The sequence below is a fragment of the Catharus ustulatus genome, chromosome 17 (assembly GCF_009819885.2).
Source record: "Catharus ustulatus isolate bCatUst1 chromosome 17, bCatUst1.pri.v2, whole genome shotgun sequence".
In the NCBI taxonomy this organism is placed as follows: Eukaryota; Metazoa; Chordata; class Aves; order Passeriformes; family Turdidae; genus Catharus; species Catharus ustulatus.
Genome location: NC_046237.1, coordinates 7,116,401 through 7,143,583, shown reverse-complemented (window position 1 = coordinate 7,143,583; position 27,183 = coordinate 7,116,401). Strand labels below are relative to the sequence as shown.

At 46.1% G+C, this 27,183-nt stretch overlaps 2 protein-coding genes across 2 annotated transcripts; one reads left to right on the top strand and one right to left on the bottom strand.

Moving 5' to 3' along the window:
- Positions 1–6,508: 6,508 nt before the first annotated feature.
- On the bottom strand, positions 6,509–18,058 carry ARFRP1 (ADP ribosylation factor related protein 1). Its single transcript, XM_033075080.1, has 8 exons — positions 17,954–18,058; positions 16,885–16,984; positions 16,419–16,506; positions 15,881–15,963; positions 15,210–15,291; positions 14,977–15,047; positions 8,871–8,971; positions 6,509–7,438 (listed from the first exon to the last, which is right to left on the bottom strand). The coding sequence occupies exons 2-8, from the start codon at positions 16,975–16,977 to the stop codon at positions 7,351–7,353; spliced, it is 606 nt and encodes a 201-aa protein (XP_032930971.1). The 5' UTR covers positions 16,978–16,984; positions 17,954–18,058; the 3' UTR covers positions 6,509–7,350.
- Positions 18,059–18,193: 135 nt separating this feature from the next.
- Positions 18,194–25,697, top strand: ZGPAT (zinc finger CCCH-type and G-patch domain containing). The gene is made up of 6 exons (XM_033075142.2): positions 18,194–19,268; positions 19,918–20,051; positions 20,742–20,900; positions 21,896–22,027; positions 22,731–23,142; positions 23,577–25,697. The coding sequence occupies exons 1-6, from the start codon at positions 18,625–18,627 to the stop codon at positions 23,713–23,715; spliced, it is 1,620 nt and encodes a 539-aa protein (XP_032931033.1). The 5' UTR covers positions 18,194–18,624; the 3' UTR covers positions 23,716–25,697.
- Positions 25,698–27,183: the final 1,486 nt, after the last annotated feature.

The following is a 27,183-nucleotide window of genomic DNA, read 5'->3' as shown; positions in this document are numbered from 1 at the left end:
GTAGTGCTGAGTCAACCATTTAAAAGGCAGCTAAAGAAATACTAACACAAAATTGTCTTTTTAACAAAAAATTGGATTTGCTTTCTTGTGGTAATTACTGTAGTTCCCACTTCTTCCTAGGGTTTGCTTCCAAGCAAGTGTGGGGACACCACTTGTCCTTCAAAGTGTCAAAGTTTAAAGTGTCACTTACAGGGGCTTAGACTTACCAGTCTGCTCTCTGGTGACCAGTGACAGGACCTGAGGGAACAGCTGCAGCTGTGTCTAGGGAGGTTTAGATTGGATGTTAGGAAAAGATCTTTCTCCTTGGGCATTAGAACAGACTCTCCAGGGCAGTGGTCACAGCCCCAAGCCTGAACCAGAGATCCAAGACCTTTTGGACAATGCTCTCAGGCACATGGTGGGATTTTGGTATGGCCTGTGTGGGGCTGGGAGTTGGACTCTTTGATCTTTGTGGGTCCCCTCCAACTCAGGATATTCAGTGATTCTGTTTGGTCAGACATTGTTTGGCTCCTCTCACCTTGCCCACAATGTACGTGGGCTCTAATGATCAGGTCTGGGCACTGCCTCCTCTCAGCTGAATAAAATTAGAATATATTAGTAAACCTTCTGGTGCCCTTTAACTTTTCTTAGTAACAAAGCCATGGCCACAACTACAATATCCATACACAGCACTCCCCCTGTTTAGAACCATGAGCCCTTGACATGTTGTTGTCTGAGTCAACAGGAGTCTTCCCTCAGCAACTCGTTGTTTACCCTTGAAAAACAATTATAATTACACAATGTTTAGGGAAAGAGGGAAGAAAATCTGCTGTGTCTAAGTAACTGAGTAATACTGGGGATCCCAGACCTCACAGCACCATGTGGGTATGAGGAGAATCAAGGTCTCTGTCGTGGTGTCCTTCGTCACTGCTCACCCAAGCATCACCCTGGGCCATCCAATGCACCAGGATCCTGTGCTTGGTCTGAACATGGAGGAGCTCCAGCAGTGTGGTGTCTTAGCTGTAACATGGGAGTGGAGCTGGGAGACTTGGTCATTTTCCTATGGAAACACAAGGAATGACAACTTCCCAGCTATGACAGTGAGGACACGAGCTCAGTGGGGATGTGTGTTGGGTGGTCAGTGCTGCTGAGCCTCAGGCATGTGGATTTCAGGGTGGTTTTGAGTGGGAAGTGTAAGGCACCAGATAAAGAGTCCAGACTGGCTTCAGGGACTTGATCCAATGTGCTTGCTCAGCCTTGATCAAATCACAGATTCCCTACTGCTGGTTTTTATTCCTATCTCTCTCTACTTCCTTCTGTGATTTTGCAGCTTGGCAGGTGATTTATTGGACTTCTTTTGCTCTTCCCAGAAGCTAAGATTAGAGCTCTTTAGCTGGGAAACTTGGGAGATTAGAATAAGAGTGTGCATTTCCCTCTCCATGACTCTGAACCTGAAAGGAAAAATCAGCTCTGAGAATATCAACCCCAAGTTCTCCTTTCACTTAGTTTCATATACAGTGTGCTGGCATGTCACAGAGGAACAACCTTGCCTATGATTCAGCACCTTTTGTCTGCAGAGATCCCCTGCCCTTTGACACACCACATGTACTCACAGGGTACTTGACTTTCACAGCTTGTGATGTGGGCTATCCCATGATCCTGCCTCTTCTCATGGCATGGAAATGAGCTGTCAAAATTTCCACCACGCTGAGGTTGTGGGTACAGCCCTGGGAGAGTTTAATCCTTGCCACGTGGGATTGGCTGGTTTTGGTTCAGTTGTCCTTTCCCAGAAGGTCACAGCTGCCTTTGCCCCCACTGTTGTCCCTGACAGTGGTCAGTACTGGGGGTTTCATTTCATTCACTGGTCTAACTGCCAATATCTCAGTTAGAAATAAGCCTTGTTTGTGTTGGAGGAGCAAACTCTTTCAACATCTCAGTACCCCCAGGTCCTCTTGTTCCCCTGGCAGAAGATCAGAAGAGCCCATCTGAAAGCTCTTGGTCACAAAACCCAGTAAAAGCTCAGCATGGAGTTGAACTCGATGCTTGTTGGTCATGCTCAACTCAAGACTATTTAATGATTATCTGAAATACTGAGCTGCCCATACATTCCTTTGTCTGCTACTGTTACAGGCAGTAAGGAGGTGCTGTGCCTAACACCAGTTTCTGGGAACAGCAAATTCCTTATTCCTCCTTATGACTGCCTTGTATAATGGTTTTATTCTTTGTGGGAGTCTGACTCAAAAAAAAAAGAAAAAAATCTAATTAAAATCTCCAATGAAATGGTATCAGGTTCTCTGACTTCTGAGAACTGGCAGAGGAGTTCCTGGCTATGAACTGCAGAAACAATTCCAGACATTTCTGTTTCAGGAAAGCACTTAAGAATACACTTAATTTTACAGTGAATTTAATTTGCCCTCAGAGAAGTGCTTCTGGTATGTGCTAAATACAGACAACTTAAGGCTAGATGGGGTCAAGAGGCTTGGGTTAGTTCCTCCAAATGTTTAGCATGAAATGCATTCAGCTGAAGGATATACTCTTCAAATGATGAGGATTATAGAATCCCAGAATTCCAGGGAGTGACCTCAAGGATCATCTATCCAACCTTTCTTGGCAAAAGCATAGCCTAGACAAGATGGGCCAAGCACAAAAAGAAGTTACTACTCATGAATTAGTGGTATTAGTGAGAATACTATGTATTGTTTCCAGCAAGGGTTTTGTTTCAGGGAAGGGATCCTGGGTGTTCCTAAGTGAATGTACCCACAGCCTCACCTTCACCTTGGGTAACACATGGGAAAGGTGGGACTGCAGAGACACCCTCAAGAAAGATGTGAGGAATGTGGTATGCAAGAGGGCACACATGACAACATGGAAACTTTGAAACTCATTTGGCATCAGCAGCTTTAAGGAAAAAGTGCAAACAAGAAGGAATGAGGGCATCCCTGCCTTCTGATTTAGTGTTTAAAAACAGTATCAGGCAGAATTCCAGCACTGTAGCTAACTGCCAATGCTCCTCCTCTCCTTACTTTCAGTTGATGAGCAGCTCATTTACGAAAACCTTGAGATAATTTTTTCCCCTGGTGCTATTACATACTGTGCTGTCCATGTTTTCTGCACTAGATCTGTGTCATTTTCCACGAGGTCTGATTCTTTTTAGTAGCAGTTTGTTGCTCTAACAGGAATTTTAAGCATCAGTCACTTCTGATGTAATGGGGGAAGGCTTGTGATCGGATGAAAGTTTTGCAGATGAAGTTATTTGAGAGCAGACACAGCTGAGAACTGGGACTAGACCTGCATGAATGCAGCTTGGGAACGAAAAAAAAAGCACTTGACTGTGCGTAAAGAAATGAATGGAAAGCCCCCAGGAGTTGTCATGGAAGCTGGTTTTACCAGAGGAGCAGAGAAACAACTCCCCTTAGGGATTGCAGAAGCACAAAGAACAAAAACCAAGGGTAAAGTTGCAGGAAATGCCCAAGGTCAAGTCAACAGTAACTGCTGTTATCCACCAGGAATGTTTCACATGGGATTTCCAAGTGATATTAAATTCCAGTGTAAAAAGCACCTGCTCAAGTTTTTCCTAGCATCCACTGCAAGAGCTCAGCAGAGGGGAAAAGCTCTTGCACCTCACCTCTGCCCCTTCTCTCTCAGGAGAGAAATTTCAGGCAAATTTGAGAGGAAACTGTGCCAGGAGGGAAATCGAGAGGTCACCCAGCCTTGAACCTGTTTGCATGGCAGGAGTAATTCAGCCTGTGTACATTAATTGTTCAAACTGGCTTTGGGAAATCTATACACAAATACTCAGAAGTCTGAAAACATCCCCAAAGCTGAAGGCAAACCAAGCCTGTGGTGCTGCTTTGGGTAAAAGTTGAGGAGCAGAAGCAGAGCTGGACATGGAGGCAGAATCCACTGTTCTTCATGTGTGGACACTGCTGGCTGTGGCTGCCAGGAATTACCATCCACATTAATCAGGTTTTTTGATTTAAAGGGATATTTGTCGAGTGCAGTGACAGTACCACTCTGCCTTTCTCTAGACGTTCTTGACACCATTTGCCAGAGAGACATCCCAGGATACTGTTAAAAGTGCAGTGAAATGCCTAGATCAATTCAGAACCCTCCAGAAGTACTTTAAGGCAGGTTCCTAGCTGAGCCTTACATTTCCAAATCTGTACTAGTAGGTCAGAGTCAGTTAGTCAAGAACACCTCTGGAAATCATGACTAACTCAACAATCTCATACACTGCTGAAGAGGCTCATTCAAGATTGTGGCCTGTATTGTAACAGCAGATTCTCTCCCTAAACAAACTCCTGGATGTGTCAGCAGTACACAAGCAGGATGGTAAGGAAGAACAAACCAAAAATAACTCAGTTAGCAATAAAAACATCCTGGATACTAAGTCCACTTCACGATGATGGCTTGATTTCAGTTCATCAGAGTAGGAAGGGTGGCTGGGGACACAGACTCTAGAGTTTCTGTTTGCTCCACTTTCCGAGACAGATGTTAGCAACCAGAGACTGGACTAAGATGCTGGACTTACTCCGAATCTGGCTCTGATTTGTCTTGGCATTTTCCATGGTTTTGTGGGATGGAATGTCGTGGGAAGTGGGATGAGCTCTGACCTCAGCACCACTGCAATGCAGCCCTGCAGCGCACACGTCACCGCTGCCTTGCGTGGGGACAGGACAGGATTAGAGCAGCCAAAAGTGCTGTAATTCAGTCACTCTGTGTCCTTCCAGAGCTCCAAATGAAGATGGAATTGCCAGCACACAAGCAGCACTGGGACTCACCGTGATTCTAAATGTTTCTAAGTTGCTTTTTAGCTCTTGTCTCCTGCTGCTACTAGTTATTGAATGTTTGCATAGGAAATTCCAGATGGGTGAGAGCAATGTGATCATCTGCCAATGCTCAAATAAGGCAAGTGGGATTCTCTGCTGAAGTTACTGAACTCTTACCTTTATCTCATGGACAGCATGACAAATGAAACAGGGATTGCAAAGCGCAGATGATCAATCTGTTCCCCCTTGGGAAGATAAAGCAGCTCTTCAGCCAATTCCATTGCTGTGAACAGGCATGGGCAAAACAGGCCCAATGGAAATGTATCAAAAATCTGGAAAACTGACAAAATTCGAACTTCGAATTCAGAAATATTCTTGCTTTGTTTGAGGTCTGGTAGGGGGGTCACTTGAAACAAAAAATGCATTTCAAATAAGTCTGTGCTTCCCATAAGTATAAAATGTGACAAATCATTAAATTCCTGGTCAAAATATTAAAAACTGTACCATCTGTTGGGATACTGCTGTGGATGATCACTTTGAACTAGAGTGAACTTTACAGTGGTGGTTTCAGAGAAATCCTCCCTGATCTGCTGTGGCCAGAGCACACTCATACATACCTACCCCAGCTTGGGCATATCCCTGGGAAAAGCACTCTCCTGTGCCTGAGAACTTGGAATCCTGAGGTCAAAACATTGGCTTTAGGACCCCCTGCTGATATGGACAACAAAGCAGTCTGTGTCAAGAAACTGTTTTGTCCTTCCTGGTTTTTCAGGGACAAAAGAGAGCAAGAGATCTGAAAACAGTATGTGGAAATCTTGGAAAACCCCTTGTGTCCCAAAGAACAGACATTTCAAGCTACTTGACTACAGTGTTTTGACTCTCAGCAAGCTGCTTTTGCTCTTTAGTTACTGTTTCACATCTTCCATTTAATTGTCAGTACCAACTCTGCCAACCAACACAGCCAGGGCCACAAAGTCACCTAGACAACACTTAACCTTTCCAAGAGTTTTCCAAGGACCCAGTGAGAGAGATGCTCCTGATAATCAAAGGCCAGCAGTTCTCCAAAACTTTCATACTCTTCAAAATCTCAGCCCTGCATCACATGCAGCGCCCAAGAAAAGTGCCACTTCCTACAGTGGGTGAGAGATTTCCAAGGGATCTTCCACATTCACAGAACACACATGAAAAAAAGACTGGGTCACTAGGTCTGTAGAAGCCTTACTTCTCTTACTAAGAAGCAAGGATTCTGCTCTTCAGTTCACAATTATTTGCACTGATGTCATGAATTGAATGACAAAGCCCAGCAGCCTTTGTGCTTTGACCAAACATGAGAATATGAATGATGTTCTCTCTCAAAAAGCATCTGCAATGAGTTCCATGCAGAAAATTTAGCAGAAAGTTCTTTGGCAGATTTAAACTAAGAGACTTTAAATGAATACTACAGACTGGCTCAAGTACAGCTGGAATGGTGGGCCCTTCATTATGTCAGCAAACAGCACAGAACCTTCACCAGTGCCAGGAGTAAATAAAACAGCAGAGGAGCAACAACACCCATTGCCAAACCACCATGAAATTCACGTAAAAACTCATTTTCAGGGAAATGACAGTGATGTATCAGCAGATCTAGCTGAGTAGGCAATGTAAGCACTGAGCACTGCTCTATTTTGAGTGCTGCCTTTCTGTTCTTGCCTACATTTCAAAAAAAACCCCTAAGGGCTAAATACTGCTTTTCCCAAATACCATTGTGTCAGCCAGGGAAGTTCAAATAAGTAGGAAGCTTTATTGCATACTGATTTCTCCCTGCCTAGAAGCTGTTTTCAGCTCAGAAAGATCACAGAGAGGGCCTTGATTCACTCCAGTTACAGAAGATCCCAATTACTCTTAGGATTAAAGAGAATGCACAAGGAGACTGGCAGTCAGAGCAAGGCAGTGCTTCTGGAATCTGTGTCCTGGCAGGAATATCCATTTCAACCAGCGCAGTTGGATTTCATGAGGTCTCTTCCAGCCTTAACGATTCCATGATCCAATGACCACTGTGCAGTTGCTGGTTTTCCACATCTGCTTTTACCACAGGTCAAAGTACCCGAGTGAAAATCAAGTTCCAACCAATGCTGTCTCTCCCCACTACACAAACAGCAGCGTAACAGGGCCAGTAACACCCTGCAGGAACACGGGGCTGGAGCAGCAAGGATCTCTGCAGTTAGGAGGAACAGCCATTCCCCAGGCTGCTCCTCCCCTTCCACATTCACCTACACATTTCCTTCAGGAGTTCCTTCATGCCACTGGCCTCCAGCCTTTAGACTAACAAATCAGGAATCACAAAGTAAGATAGTAGAAAATTAGGTCCTTTGCATCAGCAACAATGTGTAGGTTGCTACATAGGATGCTCTGAGGCCAATACAATACTTAGTGTAAGAGATTCCCACCCCCCACCCAGTTGGAATCCTCAAGTTGTTTTTTTTTTTAGACACAGAAAGAGAATATTTGTCTCCAAACTTAGGAAAGAATCAGGTGTAATAGGAATCCAGTGGAACACCTCCTTTAAAGGGAACACAGAAGTGTGTGGAAAGAGACTGTCCATGGCTTGGCTGGCTCGGAGCTCCTACGTGATGTCCTTCTTCCTCGGGGGGCGGTGGATGTTCCTCACCACACACTTCACCATCCATTCAATTCCTTCATTCACCCCTTTGCTAAGGAAATAAGAGAAGCAGACCAGGTTTTAAAATAAACCAACAAGAAGCAACCAAGAACAGAAGCATGGATCATATAGGCCCTAACTGAGCCCTTACATGAGGAAGGGAAGGGCTCTACTCACCTCACAGTTATTTGTGGCATTTCTGTGTTATTTCTCATGCAGGAAAACAATAGAGATCCAATTTCTTTTAGCTCAGCAATATGTACCTCCATCCTTTATTTTTCTGATGTCTGTGCAAGTCTACACCCAACTTAGTCACCAGCTCTGTGGAAATCTCAGGATGAACAAGCAAACCCACCTGACAGATGGTTTGAGGTTATTTTGCCACAAACCCCACACTAGGTATATAAGATCTTGCAATCCTGGTTCCAGCTTTCTGTAATCATCTATGCTGGGGCTGCCAAGCAAGTCACCACCACCTTGCTGGTCTGCACAGCTCCCCAGTCATGATTTCCATGAGTTATTTATTCTTTTAGTGCAAGCTCAAACTGGAATTTTGAAAGGAAATTCCTCACAGATCAAAACTAGAAACGTTCATACAAAAAAAAACACAACTGAAAAGGTTGTTTTTCATAAGGTTATTATCTAATACTTGTCTTCCAGTCAGTGCTTGAACATTGTTGTTGTGGTCATTCACCTGCTTAACGGTATGTGATTTGTAGCAATGCAGACAACAGATTTTTTTTTACACAGTTCAAGAAGTTCTTGTTATCCTTTGCAGTAGCTTGAATGATAATACAGAAAAAATGTCAAAGCTCTAGATTTAGCCCAGGCAGTAATTCAGCCAGGAGTGTTTCCACCACCTGGAACAAAACTTTTGACTTAAAGAACTGAAAGTACAAAGAACCAAACTCTGCCAAGACTCAATACGCAAAATGATGCTGAGATATCAAGACTCCAGTGGCTTGGTCAAAGCTCATGGCATGCAGCTGTGTAAGCCCAAATAAGGGTCTGTCTTAGTCATCAAATTTTAAACCACAGGCATCCCCATGTAAGAGGACTCCTGGAGACTGTGATATCATCTCTATCACAATGCCAAAGACACAGAAATATAATAATGACAGCACATTTCTCTGGCAGAAGCAGCAACAGCTGCATTTTCAACAGACTTCTAACCTAAAAGCCAGGAGCTGCAGCAAGCCAACATCTGCAAGGATTGTTGTGTAAGAAGGGATGATACAGAAGCAACAAATATGCCTCCAAATCTTGCTGGTCTCAGGCAGCAGTACATTTCCATTGTGTTTTACAGGCAGGATTTATAGATGAAGTTACTGAGCTGGTGCAAGTCCAAGATTCACAATCTATCAGTGCTGGAAGGCAGCACAGCTCTCTTTCAAGCCTTAATAACTCCTGTAGTGTTGCTGTGTGTGGGATACCCCACAGCTGCTCAGTCAACCAATTCTGAGTCTATCCCTTCTCATACTCACCCAGTGAGGGCTGAGCAGGCTTGAGTCAGGCAGTCTCTCTTCCCAATTTTGTTAATGCAGTCACTAAATGCTGTCTTGATATCAGGTATGGACAGACAAGTCTGCAAAGAGAACCAAAACAGAGCTTGTTTGTGCCACAAGACATGGTGACGTTCTTCCACAATGAATCCTACCATGACTGCAGTCCTGCTTCAGTCAGGATGGCAACACTGAGAGGTTAAATCCACTCACACACCAACACAGCAAATTCACCTCTTTGCATTCCAGAGAAACAAACATATTCTGTTTTCACCAAAGACAATGCTGTTTGCTGACAGTACACACACAGTGCCTCACCTCCCTGCTCCTTAATCTACACAGTTCTAAGCAAATAGTCCTGAAAATGACCACAACCTGCACCCTCTACGGGACATCTAAGGATATCTCTTCCAAGCTGCTCAACAGCTTTTATTTACCAGGACACTACAAGAGCTTTAATATTTACAAAACGTCCCTGCCACAAGCCCAGCTGACTCTTTGCCAGCAAGCTGGGCACTCTCACAAAACAGGCTGTGCTTTTTCTTCAGCTCTCAGCACATTCCTTGGCATTACAGCCATGCCCCACCAGCACTTGTCTGTTTGCATTCGGAGAAAACACTGGCAGCACTGAGTGCAGTACTTTCCTGATCCCTGATGCCACTGTGCTCTTGGCCCCCAGCAGGTTCTGAATGTCTGTGAGGCTGCCAGGAGGCTGCTGGGAACAACACCACAAATCATAACCCTCCAGTAAATCAGTGGATTAATTTCCTCACATAAATCACGGTGTCATCACAAAAATCTTAACGCTACAACAAAAGTAAACCTGCCCAATTAAAGTCTGGACTTGCACCTCCTTGAGCACTCTGCTCAATTTTTCCTCAGAAGCCTTGGACAAACCATTAAAGCACTTCAGCTGGCCATGACCCCACCTTTCCTCCTCTCTGCAAGGACATTCTGTACCTTCAAGTCTCAAATACATGTTTCAAACCTTCAGTCAGGCCCACATGTGTGTTTTGGACAAATATTTACAAAAATGCCAAACTGGACCTTGTGAGTCCTGAGGGCTGGCCAAGTGGATGTAAACTGTGAGAGAACAGAAGTATGAAAATCAATGTTACCAGCCATCCATTTGCAAAACACTGATTCTGGAGAAATTAAATACAGGAAAGTAGATTACACTGCTTATACCCAGGAAGGGATCTTCAGAAATGGCTTGCAAGGAGCTTCACAACACCCAGTTCACCCAGTGCCCTTGACTCCACTAACTTTTGATGCAACTTTTGATGACTGTACTTTTTCATGACTGCCTCTGCACTTCAAACTTGCCCTTTCAACCAATGACTGTATTCAAAAGCATTACTGACATCATTCCATAGAAGCCTCAACAATTCAGATTAGGATTTTTTTGACAAAAGAAAAATGTGTAGTTCATACAGATGAGCTGCCCATAGGATAAACAGCTAATTTAAAAAAAACAACCCAACAATGACTAATTTTAGAGGCAGACAGACTGGACTTGGGAGCTGGAATTCAAACCAGTAGGCTGAAAAAATAGGCAAGAGATTACAACAAATCAACCATTCTCTACTGGTTTGTAAAAGCTGCTCCCTTAGCCTGGTATGGTGTCCACTACCCAGTAAGAAAGGCAGGTCCAAATGCTTCCCAGTTTAGCCCAAAGCTCTGGACAAATTACCCAACAACTGGGAAGGAGAAGAAGCTGCATGTCAGTAACTGGAGCTATTTTTCATATCTTTGTCTTTTTCAGTGAATGAGATTTGGCAGCAGAAAGGTTAAATCTCAAGGCATCTGAAACTGAGCAAATGGTTATTGAAATATACCTTAAACTTCTCAGAGTTTAATGTAATTGTATGATATACTTTTGAGTATACCCTTTTCTTCTTGAGTCTACCCTTTCCTTCTCCTTTTCTGAATGACGATACATTTTAAAATATTTTAAAATAAATCAGATAAAGTGTTCAAGACATGAAGTAACAACAGACAGCACAGCCATGCTGTCCTTGATTCCTCAACTACTACTTGTACAGGTAGCAAAGCAATCAGGCAATGAATTTCCCAACACTACCAGCAGATCAGGATACCTGCACATACCCAGCAGCACAGAGAACCCACATCCTTCACCTTGCCCATCCCTGAACCCTTTAAAAGTCCTCTTTTCCCAGTGCAGCTGACAATAACAGCCATTTATATCTCCCAGAATAAACCATTGTTATAACTTCCCTTTCCCACCTTCTGGTAAAGCTGTGGCCTCCCCCACCTTCCACAGAGCTGCCCAGCCATGGCTTTCCATGGAAATCTGCATCAGAAAGAGTTTTGCTTCTGAGAAGACTTTGCACCATTCCCATTGTCCCAGCAGAATGTCACTGCATCACCAATCCTGTTCTGAGGAACATAATTTTCCCCTTGGGATGAAGTAGGGCAGCACAGCAGAGGGGTAACACCAAACCATCAATGCCTTTAGTGTTCCTGAGAAAGCCATCAGCTGGAATCTCATGTGACAGCAGGGGATGAGGTAGATTATCCATCACTTCAGAAAGGAGCATCTGAGCTTCTCATGCTCAAGGAAAAATGTCAGTTGTGGCTTCCAAGTTCCCCTTCTCCCCAGCTACATTACAAAGTATTTGTTTACAGATGTGTTTTGTTTTTCAGCTGCAAACCCATAAACCAAGGGCAAAGAAGGGAAGCTGGACCTGTGATCACATCAACAGTGCTCCATTACAGAAACAAAATCCACAGTGACCTTTCAGGAATGATGGTATCTCTCAGCCAGTTCACAGGAACCTCACATGCAACACAAGACGAAGCAGATTTCCATCTCAGCTTCCCCAAAATAACACACTGTAAAACATCTTTAGATGAAGGCTCCTCCAGGCATAATCTAGCCAAGACTGAAACAAATTCCTCCTATGAAAGGTTCAGAACAGCATTATCCAAAGTAAGACTCAGCAATGGCACACCTAAAAATCTATCAAGCAGCAAGGCAAGTTTTAGGTAAAAAAAGGTTGCACTGTAGAGCCTTTGCCCATTTCCCAAATCCACTGGAGCAAAGACGATGCTGCTGCCTGCTCTCCTGTCAGGATAAAACTGAAGCATGCATAAAACCTCAAGTACAGGCTCTTCAGCCATCTCAAGAGTTACCAACCATCAGAATGGAACTAAAAGAGAAACAACAGCAAGGTGGATTACCTAAATAAAACTACTTCAATAAAAGTCTGACTCACCTGACCTATGCTGTGGAGTTACCCTTTTCATGAGTTTGTTTTGAATTAGAATTTAAGCTGCTTTAAATTTGAATAGTATAGCCTCAGTTTAAACCATCTTATTTGAATTAAAACTAACTTCACTTTTGTGGTAGGTCTTCAGTTGGAAACTAGAACGGCTTTCATGCAGGAGGTCTGTTCTAATAGCTGTGTGGAAATGAGTATTTTGCTACTCACCATGACTCCTCACATTTTCCAAAGGCACAAGGAGGCTTTTCAACATTCTGGAGATTTCAAATTAAATTTCCAACATTTATCTTCAGATGAGGATGGCAAAACTTCCTCCCTATGGGTCATGATACAGCACCCAGTAATTTTCAGATTGTTACATTTCAGATGCTGTTTCTTACAGGTCATGTTTTTCCAGTATTTCAAATAGTGTTGCATAATGAGCCATTCTATCCTCAAATTGCAAGAGTTCATTGTAAAGCTTAGAAATATATACCTTGCATAAACTTTTCAACAGCTGCATTCTCATCAGAACAGCAAATATCAATTCTGATTTTGCTGTTTTTTCTGTAATAAGCCATATTTTCAAAAGTGGCATTTTGAGTTGAAAGGGAGCTCACAGGAATTAGTAAATATTAGATATTTTATTTCTCCTACAAAGCAATAGTTCCTTTAAAAATTCAAACAAATTCCTTCCTTCAACACACATTTGATTCAGTTTTTAAATTATTTATAAAATAATCCAGTTTTGGAGTCCCTGCTGAACACAAAGTATTCTCCTGAAACCATAAAATATCACATTCAGTACTGTGAGAATTAGAATTGGTGTTTTGCAATCAATGCCCATATTTCATCCCCTGGAATGACCAAATACCATTCATGCTTGGCAGTGCTTATAGGACACAATGTACCCTTGGGTTCACAGCAGAATTCTTAACACTTTATGCAATTTCAGGTGGCATCAGCATTTTTGTTATCTTAATAAAAGAATGTAAACTTAAAAGAAAAACTAACTATGTCAGATGTATTATTTTTGATATATTTGATCAGAAGCCTTTTGCTGGCCTCTACAGACATCATCATCAAGAATTACCCTTAATCTCCAAATATCAGCAAGGTTAAGATACCACTTAACTCCTATCATGGTTCAGGACAGAGGGATGCTGGTGAGAATTCCCTACCCAGTGCAGAAAAGTCTCTATCAATGTTAATTATCAATTTTATTCCAGAGGTCTTCCATTCTGCTGAATGAGAGGAAGAGAAACAGGGTTTTCTCAACCTTGTTTAAGTGAGTCTCAGTAATTACTGAAAAATAAGCCATAATTCCCTTAGTGATTTGTTAATAGCATTGATGTCTCTTTGCTGGGTCCATATCCAAGATCATTCTGTAGGAGTGGACCTCTGAATGTCCACTGTAGGTATTTCTTACAAACAGGTAAACCTCCAGTGGGTTTGTTGTACTTTTACAACTGCATGAAGGTACTAAGTCTGTGGGCTGACCTTGGACCCTCCAGAGTGGCAAGAAGTCAGATTTTCTTTTGAAAGTCTGTTCCAAATACCTCCTTCAGTAATTTAAAGTCCACTTGTTCAATTATTTGTCTTTAGTCTGGCTAGAGTGTCAGAAGAGCCAGTGTCTGCAGCCTGTAACAAAATATGCATATAGCACCAAAACAGAAACTGGAACAACTTTCCAGGTCACTGCTTGGAGCTGATCCTCAACAGGTCAAGGCAAGAGTACAGGCTGCTCCCTGCAGAAAAACTGTGGGGCTGCACAGAAACATGAGAGTCAATATTCTGGTATCCACAGAAAAAAAGAGAGACCATTCCCCTACATTCCAGAGACCACAGCAAAGTCAGGACCATAAATCAGGGGTTCAGTCTCAATCTCATGCTTGTACATGGAATTACATTTCTCTTTTATGTAAGATTAGATAATCTAGACAGCCAATCTGTGTTTTACTCATGAAGTGTAACCAAATCCTCCTTAAGAGCCAAGTGATTTCTACAGAAGTCTCACGTGTTTCCTTCCACAAGTGCAATCACTCGGACAAGTGTAGAGTCCAGAGGAAGAACCTGAGAAGCATTGCATGCTTTGGAACAGAGACTGATCCCAGCTGTCAGGCCTGCTGCTCCAAACCCTACTGGAAGCCTCTGGCTCCACCTAGAGACAAGTCACTGGAGCTGCAGTCCTGGAATTCCTGGTACAATTTCCAGGAGAAAACCATCACCTTGGGCACTCTCTTTTTTCCATGCTGGGGGAGGTAAGGATGGCCTGGGATGTGTCACCTAAACACTGCCCCACCCACAAGCTATCAAACCCAAAGAGCTTTATAGTTCTGAATACGCTGGGAAGAATTCAAATTACACTAGCAAAAAGAGCATTCCTTGCCATTCACTGCTGGCACTGATGGGATGCTATAGAACTAACAAGTGTTTTATAGAAGAGATCTTATCCAGTTATGGGGAAAGGATAACTTACTTCACACACATCTGTTGTGCTATTCCTGGGTTTTAAAAGAGCAGCATAAACAAAGTACACTAAACATTTCTTTCTGAATAAACAGGAAAAAACAGTATCAATATAGCCAGTCACAGTACAAGAAAGACCCAGCACAGCTATGCAGTTTGTTCTGTTTACATAAAGAGTTCAAAACTACGTGCCTGTAAGAAGCTCATTCATGGCACTGAAAAAGGGATGGAGGAGAAAGGAAAAAAACCACAATTAAATTCAAATCAATTATTTCCAGTGGTGGGAAAGCACCATAGGATTAGCTCAGGACTGTGGGACAAATTTAACATGAATGCAGAGTTCACCTTTCCAAGGCTTATTTGCTCATTTGTGTAAATTCTCCACATTTTACCTCTACATCCTGCTTGTTGGCCAACACCAGAATGGGAACCCCTTCCAGAGCTTCACTGGTAATCATCTTCTCTACAAAGGACAGAAACAAAACCAGGTTTAGCCAGTTGTGGAAGCTGTACAAATGCCTGGCACAGATTATCTGGACAGAGAGATGAAGCCAGAGGCTCCTTCTTGCATTTCACTTTCATTTGGTACAACCTTTCAGGTCTATTTTGTTCACACTGTACTTACCAAAAGCTCTTTTGGACTCAGAGAGCCTCTCCTCATCAGTGGAGTCAATAACATAGATCACCCCATGAGATTCAGCATAGTACTAGAAGGAGAACACAGATGTTAGTGTCAGTCCACTAGGATCACCTGTTCCTCTTCCTGATTTTATTTTAATTTGGTACAGTTTTGGTACATGTGGAGGAGATCAACCAGTTAGAGGCAGCTGTATCCACAGTGTGCCTGGACAGAGTGGAGGCACACAGCCTGTACTGACTGTTCTGTCTGCAGAAAAGCTCACCTGTGTCCCCCCCAAAAGCTTATTTCTACAGCACAACCTCAGATCTGGGTTGGTAATTGCTGTCTGTAACCAATAATGCAAATATTAAGCACAGAAACTGTGGAATCTCTAAAAAAGTGTTAATGCTAAATATTGGGGTTATCAATAAGCTTGTGTGATTACCAAATGATTGTAGTGGTTCAGATCTAAAAGAAATCATGGAGTCACAGGATGGTTTGTGTTGGAAAGGGCCAAACATCTCATTCCAACCTCCCGCCAGGAGCAGATACCTCCCACTACATCAGGCTGATCAGAGCTCCATCCACCCTGGCTCTGAACACTTCCAGGGACAGAGCAGCCACAGTTCCTCTGGGCAATCTGTATAAACCAAATCAAACAAAACCACATCTCTAACCTTGTCCCAAAGCGACTGCAGCTCCTCCTGCCCGCCAAGGTCCCAGAACATCAGCCGAGTTTTGCCAACATCAATAGTTCCAACTAGAAAGAAGGAAGAAAGGGCAATCCAATGAAAACCACAGGTGCTGTAAAGCACAGACACCTGCACACCCCACTCAGAAACCTGGGCTGGGAATAAACCACAGGCAGAGGCTAATTGCAGTAACAGAGCAAAACCTGCATGGAGTGATCACAAATACAGAGTAGTATCAGTGCAAATAATTCCAAAATTGGACCAAGGAACGAACTCCAGGGAAATACAGTGTGAGGATAGCACTGAAATAGGATACCTGGAGTTCTAATACTTCAAGACTTTCTGTTCCTAAGATGAGAAAGTCTATTTTATTCTCCACAAAAAGACCTGGGCAGTTGGGAGATACAATCTCTACATCCAGGAACTATTCTGCCCTTCTGAATGCTTAAACATTTCAAACAAAAAAACAGCTGTTGTCTGACTGTGCAAGAAAGCTGAAAAAACTCCACATGGATTTACTTACTGTTTAAGCCTACAGTGGTTGTGATTTTGGACAAACTCATCCCTTTGTAGTTCTTGTTAAATCGGGTTTTAGTTTGTTCAAGGAAGGTCTGAAAAAGAATAAGACAAACTATTTACTGTCAAACATTTTACTGGCTGGAGTAATCCCACCCCAAACCTGCCTTTTCATTTCTGCACAACCCTGCTCGAGCAAATGCTGCCCTACCTAAATTTGGACAAACCACTCTTCTTGCTCCCTATTTTAGCAAGGAAAGAAGGGATCATAGGTGATTATGGGATTACCAAAGCCTCAGCCACATCCCTGAAAGCCTGTACTAAATTTAAGTCATGAGGAAAAGTTAATTGGTGTGACATCACTAAAGTAACTCAGGACACAGCTGAAGAAAGACAGACCCTTGCTGGAAGATTTATTCCTGAGGATGTTTAGGATTGTGTGTGCCCTCCACAGGGTGATCAACAGCACTTACAGTTTTACCAGCATTGTCCAAACCCAGGATCAGGACACAGTACTCATCCCTCTGGAACATGTATTTATAGAGCCCTGACAGCAGCGTGTACATCCTGCTCCTGCAACAAATGCCAAGAAATCAATTAACAAACACGTCATTCCCAAAAGCCTCTCCTGCCACAACACAAGTTTTTCCTGACACCAGACAAATAAATTATGTTACTCTTTTATCAGTAACTCTCTTATTTAGACAATCCCAGGAAAAAACACAGGTCTAAGAGAGATCATGAAAACAGCGCAAGATCAAATTTGGGGTTTAAAGGGGAACTGAGGAAGGACTCAAACACCTCCTGCAGTAAATGTAAGACCCAGAGAAAATGAAATGAACTTCATACAAATGCAAAGAACAGGTATTTTGAGCAGTAATCTACAGAAGCTCACACCTGTTTTTTGTGGTGCTGGAGTTGCACACACAAGGCAGAGCAGCTTTGCTGGGATGCAGGAAGCACTGGCACCAAGTGCTGCAGTGACTCACGTGCTATTGCCTCAACCCTTCTGTTCAAACAGATAAAGGGAACCCCAAGGCAGAGCCTTTGAGAGGCAGCTGCCTCTAAACAAGCGCGTGGGTAAACAACCACTTGGAAGCCAAACGCCATTACCTAAAGGGAAAAGCAGGAATCGGGGGTTTCACGTTACAGGGCACCTAAGGGCTCGGGGCTTCAATCCCACAGGTGCGGGGGCCACCCCTCGCCTCCAGCTGTGCGACACCGGGGGGCTCCTGCCCCGCTGCCTGGGGGAACCGCGGCCCGCTCCCCTTTCGGGACAGCGACTGACCGCCGCCTGCTCCTCCCTGACCCGGGTGATCCTCCAGGGCCCGGGAGATCCCTCCAGATCCAGAAGATCCGGGAGATCCGGCCCTTTCCTTCCCTGCCACAGCCAGCGACGGCTGAAGGGGAACACCAGCCCTACCGCCATTTCCCTCTAATGGCCCAGCGTCACGACCCGAGCCAGCGACAGGTCCCGGGCCAAGCTCCCGAGCGCAGCGGGCGAGGAAAAGAGTCCCGAGGCCGAGGCCTGCGGCCCCTCACCTTGTCCTGGTGCCGGTGTCAGCGTTGGAACCAGAGCCGCCCGTCACAACTCCCCAGCGCCACCGTCCGCCGCCATTTCGCCCGGGACTCTGGGAAGTGTAGTCCTGTTGCCGCTGCGATGGGGGTGCAGAGGGGGGCTGTGGACTACAACTCCCAGAATGCCCAGCTCCGCTGGCCTCTCGGGGACCCCGAGTGCCTGAGCGGGTGACGCGTTGGCGAACGCAGCCGGAAGTGGGGGTGCTGCTGCCGGAAGTGGGGGTGCCATGGCGGGTGTCATGGAGGCTGCTCGCAGGGGCCGAGGCGGCTGAGGACGCAGTAGGGCCGCTGAAGTGGCACTGGCGGCTCAGGGAGGTGCTGCAGCCGTGGGGCTGAAGGAGCGCCTAGGCTGCGGGAGGAGCAGCGCTGTGCGCTAGGCCGGTGGGCGAGAGTGAACTCTGCAGCGGGGGAGGGCAGGGCCAGGCTCGGCCTCTCCTCGGACTCTCCCGTCGCCTCTTGCCGCCTATTTCCAGCGGGAATATCGTCCTTGTTATTTCCGAGGGAAAGAGCGGGACGGAGGGTACATGTCGCTTCTACGGGCGAGGACTTGTTATCCAAAAGTGCTTGAGTAAACTCTGAATGTGTTTGGAGTTCGTGGAGAGGACGCGGGCAAAAGCGCCTTTCTTGTGCTGAGAATGGATGAAGAGAGTCTGGAAGCAGCGATCCAGACCTACAACGCCCAGCTGGAGCAGGTGGAGCTGGCGCTGGGGGCGGGCCAGGACCCATCGCAGCAGTCGGATCTGATCCAGCTGCAGGAGGATTTGAAGCAGCTCATAGAACTGACCGAGTCGAGCCTGGTGGCTGTGAAAAAGAGCAAACTTCTGGCCACTTTGGACACAAATGCCTCCTCCTCCTCCCCAGCGGGTCTCCCAGGGCAGGATTCCCACCTGGAGAGCTCTGCCCAAGATGAGGAATACGCTGCTTTTAAGGAAGCCATTGCTGGGCTTGGAACAGATGAGGAGCCTCCAGCTGATGACAACGAGATCTCCTTGGAGAGAGAGGGAGAAACTGGGGATAAAACCAAATCAAAGTGCAATGAAGAGGAGGAGGAGTCTGAGAGAGAGGAGGAGGAGGAGGAGTTGAGCGGGATGAAGGTTAAAGCCCCCTACTACAGCTCCTGGGGGACCCTGGAGTACCACAATGCCATGATTGTGGGGACAGAGGAGCTGGAGGATGGCAGTGCAGGGGTCAGGGTGCTCTATCTGTACCCCACCCACAAGTCCCTGAAGCCCTGCCCGTTCTTCCTGGATGACAAGTGCAGATTTAAGGAGAACTGTCGGTAAAGAGGGAGGGGTGGGAGGGGCCTTGTTCAGAGGGATAAACCTCCTCCTGAAGTGCTCTGTGTGGTTTTCTCACCCAGAGAAATTGTGCCTTAATGTTTTTAAAATGTGCTCTGGTGAACAGTGGCATCAGTTTGGCTGTTTTCTGTAGCTCATGCACTGATGAAATGGAAAATCCTGTGGGAAAGCTGCAGAGATGTTACATAACTGAGTGGATAAATTAACAACTGGTGGAGTATTTTAAAATAAAGCACCCAAGTCTGTGGATAATGCACACATTCCAGCTGCACAGGGAGGTTGTATAGGCTCTGGTTTTGGGGATCTGCACCAAGATCAACTTCAGTGGTCTGAGAAGGGGCTGGTCTGGAGCCCTGCCTCTCTGATCCTGTTTATCCCCAAAGCCATGAACTTTTTCCTTGGATGTGTCACTAGCAAGGAAGTTCAATTCTCCAGGGTGGGATGCATTCTTTGTCCCATGACATAAATAACATGTTTAAGGTGACACAAGAGCAACTTTATGATTGCAACAGCACGTGGTCAAACTTCCCTGATTATAGTGAAGGTTCCTCACCGCTGACACTTGTGTGCATTTCTTTTCAGGAAGGAAGGGATTTTCATTTGAAAACTCCTGTTCCTCCTTCCCTGCAGGTTTTCCCATGGTCAGGTGGTGTCCGTGGAGGAGCTCCAGCCATTCCAGGAGCCCGACCTGAGCAGTCTGGGGGTGGGCTCAGCCTGCCTGGCCAAGCACAGTGATGGGATCTGGTACACGGCCAAAATCACCGGTGAGGGGGGCAGGGGGAAGGTGGAGGCTGAGGTTAATCTGGATTTAAAACTTGGCTGTTGTAATTAATGACAGAAAAACTATGTGGCTGCTGCCCTGAGCTCAAAATCTTGATATAGCTGAGGAAATAGTTTTGTCAGGCTAGAGGAGGGAATTGACTGGGAAACTAGGGATGCAAAGAGTAAGAATGTGGAAAGGAAATGACTACAAGGTCATTAACTGCTCCAGGGAAGAGGGAGTGACTGCAGGAATTTACATGTATAGTAGGTGAGAATTGCAATAATCTGGTCTTGTTTAAACAAAACCCAGGGGAGCTGGCTCTGCCCAGCAGCTGCTGATACCAGCTTCCCTCTGTCCTTGGCAGAGGGAGGGTTTATTCCCTCTTTCCATCTTTCTTTTAACTGTTACTAAGAAGGCAGCAAATTTAACTTCTTTTTAATTCTATGTCTCAACAGCCCATCTTTCTTGATTTGTAGAGATAAACTTTTGGGTATCAACACAGGCATTGTAGAAATAGCTTTTCATTGCAGTGGGTAATTCTCCCTCCCAGACAAATAAAAATCACAGATTAAACACAGAATTTTTTAGAACTGTTCCTTGGGCCTCCCCCTGTCCTGTGTCATTCTGCTGGAGCTGACTCTGGTTTAGCTCCCTGTGTGCTGGAGCTCCTGTCTTGCTGTTCCCTCTGTAGATGTGGACAGTGGCTACTACACGGTGAAATTTGACTCCCTGCTCCTCAAGGAGGCTGTGGTGGAAGGGGACAGTGTCATTCCACCCCTGAGAAGTGAAGATGCTGCTGAATCTGGCGAGTCTGATGAGGACAGTGTGGATGATTCTGGTTATGCCAAAGGTAAGGGAGTGGGGAGAATTTGAGCAAAAGTGGCTGGAGATTTTGTTCTGCTTTTCTCTGGGACTGGCTGACTGTCCTAGAGCTGTCAATCCTGTGTCTCACCTCTGATGAAAGCAGTTGATCTCTTTATGTGTTCCTGAAAGATTTGATAACAGTAACTGGCTGTTATGCTATAAGTGCAAACCAAAATCTTTGTTTTTTGGAAATCTCTGGGCTAATGAAGGCTGGAGGTTTCCATGGGAGCTTCCCACACATGAAAAGTGATATTTTAGAGTTCCAAGCTCTGAGCCTTTTTCTTATGTGTCTGGCTGAGCTGAGTTAATAAGTGAATCAGATTTTCTCATCCCTGTGAGCTGCATGACCCAGGAGTGTGAGATCCAAGGAAATGGGAGTGTTGGGTCCTTCCTTGATCAGGCTGCAGGAACAACCATGCCCTGTTTTAGTGCTGAAGGGCGATACAGAGAGTGCTCAAGTGACTTCTTAAAAGTTGCACAGGCAGCACTGTCCCTCTGGTGGTGTCACAGCTGCATCACAGGGACGAAATCGTGTCCTAGAGCTCTTTACATTTAACCTGACAGAGACTATTGGATCCTAATAACACAAAATTAATGCTGTGGCCTGAAGGAGTCTCATACCAGAGACAGGAGCTGGAGGCACAGGATAAATATTAGGTATCACTGTGCTAAATTCTACTCAGATGTGTACATTAGTCTGTATTATCATCCTGGAAGGAAGGAAAAGAATCATAAAAGTCTTGGGTGATTTTGTCTGAAAGTGGGAGATGGTATGTGCATTAAATCAAGTGAAACCTCACATTTCAGCCACTCCCTGTGCAGTGTTCATAGAAGGTGACAATTCAGCAGGAACTAAATAAGGTTGGAGGCATGATCAAATCCTTTTAGAGTTAGAGAAGTGAACTGTCCTGTGAGGGACACCCCACACAGCAATTTTATTCACAATTCCTGTTTCACTGATTCTCCTCTTGTGTACCACAGTGATAGATTCAGGAGTTCCAGAGAACGGGGAGTGGACCCCTGCCTGCAGCTCCTCTTTCGGTGGCTGGGAGGCCCACACTCGTGGCATTGGCTCCAAACTGCTTGTTCAGATGGGATATGAGTTTGGAAAAGGTAAGGGGAGAGGGTAATCCTGGGGTTGATAAGAAAAACCCAAGATTTTGGATGAAGCCAGAATTTTGCTGTGCTGAAAGGCCAGTTGGCTGAAGCTCAAGCAATGTGATAGATCACAGCAGTGTTGGAGGGAAGAGGGATGAGTTATTTCATGGAAGTACAGGCATGTGGGGCACCAACCCCTGTGTGGTAATGGCAAACAGTGGAGGCTCTTGGAAGCAAGGTCAAGTTCATGATCAAAGCTGTGAGAACACTGTAGAGTGTTCAAAGGCTGGAGGTGGAAGGGACTGATCTGCAAAGCTTCTGATGTCTGTGTTAATGCATCTCCTGGCCTGGACACAGACTTCAAAGCCTGCTGAACTCCCACCCAAATTGCATCGAGCCTTGGGGGCTCTGGGAGGGCCTCTGTGTCTCCGGTTCTCCCAGAGGAACCAAACCAGTTTCAAGTAGAACCTGGCTTGAGAAGCTGAGGATGTGAGAAGGAAACATAAACCGGCCTGACGGATGGCCTCAGGCTTGGAATCACAAATCTGCTGCAGTGGAAGGCTCCAGGCCTGGCCTTTGCTGGTCCCCTTAGCTTGGACAGTAGCTTTTGGTAGCTCAAAAGCCTCTTTGCTTGTTTTGAGCTTGTGACTGTCAGTGTGAGCTTGTGGTGGGAGGTGACTCGGAGAGGGGATGCTGTAATCACTCAGTCTCTCCTCAGGCTTAGGGAAGAATGGCGAGGGCAGAGTGGAGCCAGTGCAGGCTGTGGTGCTTCCTCGAGGGAAGTCCCTGGACCAGTGTGCTGAGGTGCTTCAGAAGAAGAAGCAGGGGAAGCTGGAGCCAGGCAAGTCGAGGAAATGCCGAGCAAAGGGAAGCAGCTCTGGACAGCCGGGTGGCCGTAAGGCCCCGCGCAACGTGTTTGACTTCCTGAACGAGAAACTGCGCGGGAAGAGCGCTGGGGACAAGGCTGGGGGGATGGCTCTGCCCCAGAGGAACAGCAAAGAGATCTACCACGCCAGCAAGAGCACCAAGAAGGCCCTGAGTGTCAGCCTCTTCCAGACCACGGAGAAGATTGAACAAACACAGAGGGATATCAGGGGAATCCAGCAGGCCCTGGCACGCAACATCGGGCGGTAGGAAAACATTCTTTGGGATCAAGTGTGTGGTGCTTCTGGGGAGGGGTGGGCTTGAAATGAGATGTGAGAGAAACAAGTGAAATGTATCTGGGTGGGACTTAAGGGGAAATGGAGAGTTCAGTGTGTGCTTCAGACCAGGGTGGACACTGGCAGATGTGTCTGTGGGGTTCTTTGGTTGGAATTCAGGCTGTGACAAAGGGAGGAGCTCTCTGAGGAAAGGTGCTGGAGTCCTTCTCATGCCTACCTCTGCAGCATTGCTGTTGAGCATCCCAGGAGGACATAGCCCAGGTAGTGCTGAGCATCAGGTTATTCCTGGCTTTCAGCAGGTCCCTTGGGCTAATCCTACAGGAAAGGGCAAACTCTCCTGGGATGGAACAAGCCTTTGATCTTACCATGCAGGATGACATTGCTGCTATGCTTTTTGCTTTCAGGCACAGCATTGCTACAGCTCAGCTGGAGGAGAAGCTGGCTGATGCTCACAAGCAGCTGGGGCAGCTGCAGGCCCAGGAGGCCAGGCTACAGCGGGAGCAGAAGAAAGCAGACACCCACAAGAAGATGACTGAGTTCTAGGTGCTGAGGAAAGTGCTGGCCTGCAGGAGTTGTCCTTCTGGTGCTCCTGGCCTCAGAGCCTCAATGAGCTGTCCTGCTCTGCTGGGCCTCAGGTTGCCCAGCCTAAAACTGGGCAAAAAAGCAGCAGTTTCTGGATGCCTCTGAGCTCTTCTGGGAGGGGGAGGAGTGCACATCCGTCCAGCCCTGAAGGTATTCAGTGAGCTGGGCCTTGGATGAGGCCTAGCTACAAGGAATACGATTCTCTGCTCTCTTGCACACTTCTTTCCTTCATTTTCCCTGCAGTAGCAGCTCCATCCAGAGTCTCTGGGTGCTCAGGTGATAACACTGCTGGCTACAAACCAGCTGAGGGGGCTTGGACAGCCCCACATCCTGCCATTAACTGTGACTTCTGTCTGTGGCCACCTGCCAAGCACAGGTGCAGGCAGGGTCCCAACCATGGCTGGGTGAAAACATCAAAGGTCAAGTGCTTTAGCTGCTCTCTGCCTTCTGGTTTTTACTGTGGATTTTATCTGAGAACTCCATTTTTTGGGGGGAGCAGTTCCTTGTAGTTCTAGTGTAAGAAAGAGACAGAAAAGTCTTTTGGGAACTTTTGGGAACCAGTGTCCTGGAGCATCAGATTTCAGCAGTTTGACTGTAGGAGTATCCCAGGCCATGCTGTAGCCAAACTCCTTGGCTTGGCATGGAAAGCTGCCTGGTTCCACAAGCAAAGTTGCCATAGCTGGGGGAATAAGGCAGCAGCATAAGAGAATTCCCAAACCTCCTGTCCAGGAACAGCTCCACAAGGAACTTTGTGATTTCTGTCCAAGGTGGCTCACTAAGCACAGGTCCTTTTACTAAAAAACCTCAGGACCCAGATCCAGGTTGGGCTGGGCCCTGGATGAGCACAAAGAGCAGGATCTGTATGATCCCTGCAGAGGGAGAGCTTGGGGCTGGGCTGGGAGCAGGCCAGGCAAGCCACATGGCTTTCCCTGCAAGGTGGGAAGTGTTTGGACAAGAAGGATGTCCTCTCCCCTTGGTTTCATTCTGTGTTGGTGGTGGCCAGTCCTTGCTTCAGAGGAGATGCTGGTTTCATCGTCTGATGGGATTTCTGCATTGTAAAGGCTTTTTTTTTTTTTTTAAATTCATGCCAGTATCTTAAGGACACCATTTTTTTTTTTAATTTAAAGAACCAATTTCCTTTTATTGTGTGAGTCATTTTTCTAATGAAAAGGTTCCTTTAGTACCCCCTTTTTTATCTATCCCTAAGAACACATGAAAAAACAAGCAGTCAGCCTGGGCAGGGCTGTGCCTGCCTGCAGAGTCAGGCTGCCAAATGAACAAGAAAATCTGAGACTGTTGGAGATACGATCAGAGCTGTTCAGGTCGTGTGGGATTTCACATTGCTGCAGACACACCTCAGAAACACAGCGAGACAGCAAAACCAAGCAAGATGAACATCTTCAGGAAACCTGTGGGAGTGAGTCTGTGCTCCTGAAGAGCACCTGGATCATGCTGTGATCCTGGTGGATGTGGGAGGTGTCATGGGCTGCCTCGGGCACTTCAACATCCATCAGTTCCTATTGGAATTGGCTGTACTGTCCTCATTGCTCTGAATTCATGTTCACACACGAGGCTCAACTCAAGGGTTTCACAATGGCTCTTCCCTCACAAATGACTGTTTGTTTCTCACGCTTGAGTGCTGAATGGTGACAAGGATTAATGTGCCCAGTTTAGCATGGACGCTCACTGAAGTGGCCCATGACTGGAGAGCTGAGCTGGGCAGAGAAAATTTGGGGTTTTATTTTGTGCTCTGAGACTGTTTAACATCATAATCTCTTTAGGAACTGGTTGTATGGGCCCTGTGTCTTTGCTAAATCCTATTGTGACCCTTCCTTGGGATCTGCACAGCCAGATTTGTCAGACTCCTATTCTAGCGGCTGCCACCTCCCACCCAGCGCAGGTCACCTCCCTGATTAATAAAGCTGGTGTTTCTTTTTCCCCTCTCTCCTTGTAAGGCGTTGTTCATTTGCAAGGTAATGATGATTTGGGGCACCCCATTCGTTCCTTACATTGCCCTGAGCTCCCGGAGGAGCCGGGCGGGGCAGAGGCTGCTGGGCTGTGCTGGGAGCCTGCGGAGCCCCGGAGCTGCGAGCACACACCCAGCCTACCCCGGGGTGAAGCCACCACCTCCGAGGCCAGGAAGCTGCGGGGTGTGTGTGTGCTCTGTGCCTGCTCACAGCCGGCTGCTCAGGGAGCAGGAGAGCTCACGTCGGGATGTTGGAAATGTGCGGGAGATCCTGACTGGGGCTTGTGTGGGATAAAAAATGAAATTCTCCAGGCTGGCCGGCAAGGAAGAGATCATGGTTGGAGCCCTGCACTCCACACTCACTGGATTTTGAGTTTCTGCAAGTAAGTGGTGGTGGCTTTCCTGCCTGGGAAAGGGGGAATCTGCAGATAAACTGAGGGGGGAAATACTTTAAACCCCTCGATGTATACAGAAATCACAACATTGTCAGAGATGCTCTTGGCGCTGGGCAGACTGGACAGGCAGGATTCCTGCTCTGCTCTGCTCTGGGAAGCCTCAGCTGTGTTCAGCTTTGTGAGCTGGGCTCCAAGCTGTGTCATAGGGAAGAAAAGGTGGTGGAGCTTGGCAGTGCTGCTGGGATCCCATGGCTAGAGTCTGGAGGCTAAGGGGGAGCCAGTTGCTTTTGGGATTAATTAATTTAGTTCAAAGGTGTGTGGCATTGTGGAAAGTTCCAGTTGTGTTGTGGGGAGGGGGACAGGAGTATTGCTGGTGTGTGCAGTGGAGAAATGCTGACCTCCTGTCTCTGGGTCAGGAGGCTTGAGAATGTGGTCACTGAAATGCTGTCTTTGAAAACCTAAGATGATGTAAAAGCAGTGCATTTGTGGCAAAGGAAACCACTGTGGCAGGCAGGTGGTTCTGGAGAGGACACATCTCCTTAATACAGCCATCCTGTAGTTTGGAATCTGTCTTCCCATAACAGCAGCTCAGAGCTCTCCACTGGTCTCCTGCTGTGGCTCAGTTTTGCAGAAAACCTCTTGAGCTGATTCTTGCTGTAGAAGAACTTTTTCTGCCCAAGTGAGTTGTCAGCAACGAGGGGAGGGCGGGAAGAAAGAAAAGTCACCTGAAATGGTGTCAGCCTCAAGCAGAGTCCTGTGGGCTGGCAGTCACTCACCCGAAGGTTTTAAAGTTGTATTTCAAAAGCCACTCCAGCATGTGAGCAGTGATCAGAGCTGCAGCTAGAAGTCTGCATCCAAGTTTTCAGACATTTGGGTCTGGCATTTAGAAGTATGGTTGGCACTTTCGAAATGAAAAGCCCCCAGAGGTGTTTGGCCATGAAATGTCATTACAGAAATGAGCAAAGTGGATAAGATCTCATGCCTGCTTTATTGAAATAGTTTTAAAATTCACTAATTGCACCCCATGGTGCAAGGCACATTCAGTGTTGTGACTGACTGTAAACAGAG

Bases quoted from the DNA above. Each gene is read 5' to 3' on its own strand.
- ARFRP1 (XM_033075080.1), bottom strand. From the start codon at position 16,977: ATGTACACGCTGCTGTCAGGGCTCTATAAATACATGTTCCAGAGGGAT. The intron at 16,507-16,884 runs GTAAGTGCTGTT...ATTCTTTTTCAG, and splicing joins TGGACAATGCTGGTAAAACT to ACCTTCCTTGAACAAACTAA. The intron at 8,972-14,976 runs GTAAAATGTGGA...TTCTCTTTGCAG, and splicing joins CCAACAAGCAGGATGTAGAG to ACTTGTCTGTCCATACCTGA.
- ZGPAT (XM_033075142.2), top strand. From the start codon at position 18,625: ATGGATGAAGAGAGTCTGGAAGCAGCGATCCAGACCTACAACGCCCAG. The intron at 19,269-19,917 runs GTAAAGAGGGAG...CCTTCCCTGCAG, and splicing joins AGATTTAAGGAGAACTGTCG to GTTTTCCCATGGTCAGGTGG. The intron at 20,052-20,741 runs GTGAGGGGGGCA...TTCCCTCTGTAG, and splicing joins GTACACGGCCAAAATCACCG to ATGTGGACAGTGGCTACTAC.